This window comes from Aotus nancymaae, unplaced genomic scaffold, assembly GCF_030222135.1.
Source record: "Aotus nancymaae isolate 86718 unplaced genomic scaffold, 86718_ANA_hifiasm-v0.15.2.pri h1tg000025l, whole genome shotgun sequence".
Taxonomy (NCBI): Eukaryota; Metazoa; Chordata; class Mammalia; order Primates; family Aotidae; genus Aotus; species Aotus nancymaae.
Genome location: NW_026988438.1, coordinates 34,096,598 through 34,102,664, shown reverse-complemented (window position 1 = coordinate 34,102,664; position 6,067 = coordinate 34,096,598). Strand labels below are relative to the sequence as shown.

The 6,067-nt window shown below is 53.9% G+C and overlaps 1 protein-coding gene across 1 annotated transcript in view; it reads left to right on the top strand.

Moving 5' to 3' along the window:
- Positions 1 to 774: 774 nt before the first annotated feature.
- Positions 775 to 6,067, top strand: part of NFE2L3 (NFE2 like bZIP transcription factor 3) — a 31,497-nt gene continuing 26,204 nt past the window's right edge. The window contains exon 1 of the mRNA XM_012447782.3: positions 775 to 1,649. Within this exon, the coding sequence (XP_012303205.1) occupies positions 1,080 to 1,649 (570 nt within the window). The 5' untranslated portion in view covers positions 775 to 1,079. The remainder of the gene's footprint in view (positions 1,650 to 6,067) is intronic.

Sequence of the window (6,067 nt, the reverse complement as noted above, 5' to 3'; positions counted from 1 at the left end):
GGAGGTGCTATTATTAGTCTTATTTTACAGTGAGGAAACTGAGGCACAGAGACAAGGAGAGATTTGTCCAGAGTCCCCCCTCAAGTGGAGGGGGGACTTGAACTCACTCAGGGTAACTAGAGCTAGTGCTCGCAATCCTCAAGGAAACAATGGATAAGGAGCAAAGGATACCAGGAGTTCTGGTAGTAGTATGCAGAGCACGCCCAGAGAAGAGGGGTCTGTGAGGCTGGGACAGGGGTGTGCAGAAGGGTGGGGTGACTGATCCCAACGGCAACGGTGGAATTTATATGTGAAACTCCTAACTTTACACAAAATATTTCATCTGATCTCATCACATCCCTGTTTGACAGGCGCCATGATCCTCGTTTTACAGACAGGGGAACTGAGACAGAGCGGTTACTCTTGCCCACTGTGCATGCCAAGTGTCCTCACGTGGGTGGAAGCCCTTTGCAAGCTGCCAGGCGCCTCACAGCTGCCCAGTCACTCTCCGCCCAGTCTACACATCCTGTCCCTTCCCACCCACCTAACCCGCATCGAGACCCCCACCCCAACTCCCGCCCTTGGCTTTCAGCTAGGATGATCCAGCTCACGGCCACAGGGTGGCAAGGGGCCACTTGGTGCCCAGAACAACTTCTCCTCCCAGAAAGCCTTGCGTTCCCCGGACATAAAGAGGCTTTGAGCTCGGGGAGCCCCGCCTCGCGCGGCCCCTCCCACGGGCACGGGCCCCGGGCAGCAGGGGGCGTGTTCCCGGCGGCAGCGCCCGCGGCCCGGGGCGGAGCTTGGCCACAGTATAGGGCTGCGGGCGGCCGGGCGAGGCGCTCGGCTCGCAGGTGGCTCCTCCTTCGCTTTTCCTGATCCCCGGCCGCGCCAGGCACGGTGCCGGCTGGCGCGGGAACGCCTTTGTGCCCAGTCCTGGGAACCTGCGACGGCCGCTGCGCGTCCCGGCTCATTGTTCAGCTTCTCCGGGTTCCAGGCAGGTGCGGGCGGCGCGCGCGCGGGATCCGCACGTGTCACCGCGGCGGCTGGGGCGCCGGGACTCGCGAGGGCCGGCAGGTGCGTTCCCGGGCGCGCGGCGGGCTATGAAGCACCTGAAGCGGTGGTGGTCGGCCGGCGGCGGCCTCCTGCACCTCACCGTTCTGCTGAGCTTGGGGGTACTCCGCGTAGACCTGGACCTCTACTTGCTGCTGCCGCCGCCTACCCTGCTCCGGGACGAGCTGCTGCTCCTGGGCGGCCCGGCCAGCTCCGCCTATGCACTCAGCCCCCTCCCCGCCTCGGGAGGGTGGGGGCGCGGGGGCCAGCTGCACCCCAAAGGCCGGGAGCTGGACCCCGCCGCGCCGCCCGAGGGCCAGCTGCTCCGGAAGGTGCGCGCGCTCGGGGTCCCCTTCATCCCCCGCACCCGGGTGGATGCCTGGCTGGTGCACAGCGTGGCGGCAGGGGACGCGGACGAGGCCCACGGACTTCTCGGCGCTGCTGCCGCCTCGTCCGCCGGAGGAGCCGGCGCCAGCGTGGACGGCGGCGGCCAGGCTGTGCAGGGGGGCAGCGGGGACCCCCGAGCGGCTCGGAGTCGACCCTTGGGCGCCGGGGAAGAGGAGAAGGCACTCGCGGAACCGACGGCTCAGGTGCCGGACACCGGCGGATGCGCGAGCGAGGTAGGTGCAGAGCGGGACGCGAGCGAAGTGCGGCGTCTTCGCCGCCGGGAGCCCCTGAGGCTTGTGTCGGACCTGGGCAGGGGGCACACCCGCTGTGTCCTGGCACCCTTAGCCCCTGAGCGTTGCGGGTTCGCAGACGCTGCTGCTCTGATTCCGAATGAAGAGCCAACTAGTGCTGTCGCTGTGGATTTTAGGTTTTTAAGGAAGAAGTGGACGAAATCATCCGTTAACAACTTTCCTTGTGTTTGATGGCTGACAAGGGTCGTTCGGAGATGGGGAGGGGAGAAGCAATGCCCAGTGTCTTCGCTCAGCACTTCATGTACACTGGGTTGTTGTTTTCTGGGACCCGTGCCCGACCGGACGATAGAAAGGAGGCCTTGACTCTGGGAGGATGCACGTTTTTAAGAACGACTCTCCCGGCCTAACACAAGGGCCCTTTCCCTGATTTCAACCCAGTTACTGTTTGTTTTTGCCGCTTCCCTGGATTAAGGTGCCATGGTGAGGGTCTACTCAGAGGCCAGCTGGCAGGCGGTCCCCCTGTGACCTAACCATCACCCCGCACCTAGCAATCCTCCTTCCTGGAATTTGTGTAACCTCTTATTAGCATAAAGAAAACAGGTACTTTAACAGTCACCTAGTGACTAACAAGTTCCCTTTAGTTTATGGGTGCAGACCCTTCTCTGGCTTCACTTCTTTGTGAAACCAAGTTTGCCAAGATCTGTTGAAGTATCTGGTGCTCCCCATGGAGAGTTTGAGTTCAGTCTAACGACACTTTAACACCAATTTCCACAAAACCAAAGTTCCTTCCAGGAGACTTTTAAAATTCTTCCTTGGCTCAAACTTTAGTGTTTACAGCTGGTATCGATCAACAAGTGGTGATCAACGAGTGTTCCTCCGATGTTGTTTTTGTGGGGTGCATTCTTATGCAAAATGGGAATTGGGGGCTGAACTGGTTTGTTTGCTGCTCTTGAGAATTGCTGTTTATGTAGGCAGTTGCCTGACTAGCTTCTCCACCCTCTCCTGCAGGGGTCATTGTGTGGAAGTGCTTGGTGATTCACTGTTATGCTGATGTGAGCCCTTCCTCTTCCTGGGGACCAGAACTAATGGGGAGGGGGCCAGTGTGAGTTGTGGAGAGATCCTTCTGTGTTCAGAATATACAGTGGGAGTTTCCTGTTCACTCATCCAGTCTGGACCCTATGGGGTCTGTCTAACCTAAATGGCCTGCCCTCTAATAAGCGGGTACCTGCTGCACTACCACCTTTCCTGGTTCTGTAACACAGGGTTGAAACCTAGTGCTGGACGCTGTACCAGATGGCACCCTGCCACCCATACCCGAATGCCAACCTGTGTGTAAAGTGTACAGGGACCTGGAGGGAGGAGAGAGGAAGCTGTTCAGTCCTCAGAAACTTCCCTCCTGGCTTCACCTGGGAGACAAGGTGGCCTTCCCTTAGTTGTTTTTTGTTTGTTTGTTTTGAAGACAGGGTCTTGCTCTGTCACCCAGGCTGAAGTGCAAAGGCGAAATCGTGACTCACTGCAGCCTCAACCTCCCCTGCTCCAGTGATCCTTCCACTTAAGTCTCCCAAGTAGCTGGGACAATAGGTGTGCACCGCCACACTGGCTAATTTTTTTGCAGAGACAGGTCTCACTGTGTTTCCTAGGCTGGTCTCAAACTTTTTGGCTCAAGCGACCCTCCCGCCTCAGCCTCCGAAAGTGCTAGGTTTACAGGCATGAGCTACCAAGCGTGGCCTAGATAAGCAGGCCTGCCTTTGAGGCAGCTCTTGAGCCTGGGCCCGCCAAACCACCTTGGAGGCTCTTAGTCCAGCTTTCCTTGGGGAGACAGTGAAGCTCCCCCAGAGCCATTCTCTTGGCAGTGCCTTCCTGGCTGGGCTGGCATGTGTGCACCATGTTCACTGCTGGGATAACCTGATTACATTTAATCTGGCAAAAATCAGCTGTCAGGCACCTTAAGTTCTCATGGCCAGTTCATCTTTGTTGCCTTTTACATCAACCTTTTGTGGTGCGCTGGCCAGGCATCCTTATATCCAATTTGTACTTAAGAAAAAGAGGACTGTGTGTGGTGGCTCACACCTGTTATCCCAGCACTCTGGGAGGCAGAGGCGGGCAGATCACTTGAGGTCAGGAGTTCGAGACCAGACTGGGCAACACGGCAAAACCCCGTCTTTACTAAAAATACAAAAATTAGTTGGGCGTGGTGGTGCGCGCCTGTAGTCTCAGCTATTCCCAAGGCTGAGACATGAGAATCAGTTGAACCTGGGAGACAGAGGTTGCAGTGAGGCGAGATTGTGCCACTGAACTCCGGCCTGGGTGATGGAGTGAGACTCGGTCTCAAAAAGCAAAAAAAAAAAAAAAGAAAACTAGAAGCCCAGGTTAGGGATTTGGCAAAAGCCACATCAGTGCCAAAAGAGGGACCAGAGTCTGAGGCTCCCGACTCCCATTAAGTACCTACACTGGCACATTAAGTACCTATACTGTACTCAGGCTCTCTGGACATCTGGGACATCTCAGTGCATCTGGGATGAGGTAACTCAGTCTCCCACTGCCCAGGCTAACCACTCTCCTGTGCTAGACTGTGCCATTCATAATGAAGAGGTTCCAATTTGGAACCATGACTTTGAGAGAAAACGGGCTGGAAAAACATCACTGGTCTTTGCAGTCTGCTAGACCTAGGTTTGGGAGCATCACCTGCTAGCATGCCTTCCCACAGGCTGCTTGAATCATTCCAAGCCTCAGTGTCTCATGTCAAGTGGGAGAAGAATGTGTGCTCCAGAGGGAGTTGTGCTGAGTACGTGAGAAAAGCCCATGGGAAGAAGGGCAGCACGGTGCCTGGATCGTAGCTTCTCTCTTCTGCCCTCTGTCTTTTTTTTTTTTTCCTTTGAGACAGTCTTACTCTGTCACCAGGTTCCAGGCTGGAGTGCAGTGGTGCAGTCTCGGCTCATTGCAACCTTGGCCTCCCAGGTTCAACCAATTCTCCTGCCTCAGCCTCCCAAGTAGCTGGAACTATAGGCGCGTGCCACAACACCCAGCTAATTTTTTTTTATTTTTTAGTAGAGACGGGGTTTCACCATGTTGGCCTGTATGGTCTTGATCTCTTGACCTCGTGATCTGCTCGCCTCAGCTTCCCAAAGTGCTGGGATTACAGGCGTGAGCCACCACGCCCAGCCTCTGCCCTCTGTCTTTAACCCACCCTCCTTCACCTGTCCCCCTTCACTGGATTCCTTTTGGCTTTTTTGCCTAATATCTAGTTTGGTTGGTTATGAAAGGAGTAGGGTGTGATGGAGCCAGACTGCCTGGTTTTGAATCCCAGCTCTGCCACTTCTGTGACCTTGGACAAGTTGCTTAACCTTTCTGTGCTTCATTCTCCTCCTCTGCACAATGGGAATCAGAAAGGTGCTTACCTCAGAGGGTTGATGTGAGAATTAAAAAGTGCATTCCATGTAAAGGCTTAGAACTTGCCTGTCACTTAAGTGCTTAGTGAATTTTAGCTACTGTTAACTTCAAAAAGAGAAAGTGCTTTGTCCCATAGGAACATAATTTTTTAAAAAAACAGATAATTCCAGTGGCTTACATTTGAGTTGCAGGAGCTGTTTTATACTATAATTTTCCATAATTTTTGTACATATGCAAAAATATTTTGGAGTTGGGGATTTTCCAAGTATCAAAAGGAGTACTGCTGTGGTTTCACTTCTTACTGGGGCTTATCATTATCTGAAAACAGACTCTGGAATTCCCCAAGGCCGACAGGCTACTCTTCATAACCACAGTTATTCACAATGGATGAAACATGCATTCTTCAAAGTAACACACAGGTTAAACAAATGAACAGTTTTTGTAGAACTGAATGTATAAACATACTTGAAGATGGATCAGCTACCTATAGCCAGCTTCAGTATTTCAGAGAGCTGTTGCCACTTTGAAACTGAGAGGGCTTATGGTCATTTTGATGTGGTTTTCTATCCTGGTATGGAGACTTTCTGCTGGGTGAGGGGTCTGGTAAGACCTCTTGATTAACTGCTTGAAGAAACTGTTGGGCTGGGCCAGGCGCAGTGGCTCACACCTGTAATCCCAGCACTTTGGGAGGCTGAGGCAGGGTGATCACGAGGTCAGATCTAGACCATTCTGGCCAACACAGTGAAACCTCATCTCTACTAAAAGTACAAAAATTAGCTGGTCGTGGTAGCATGCGCCTGTAGTCCCAGCTACTCGGGAGGCTGAGGCAGGAAAATCGCTCGAACCCAGGAGGCAGAGGTTGCAGTGAGCCAAGATCGCGCCACTCTACACTGGGCAACAGAGTGAGACCCCGCCTCAAAACAAAAAAAGAAACTGTTGGGCTGGTTTCTTCAGGGCCCAGAGAGAATCTGATCCAGTCAATTTTTTTTTTTTTTGAGACAGGGTCTCAC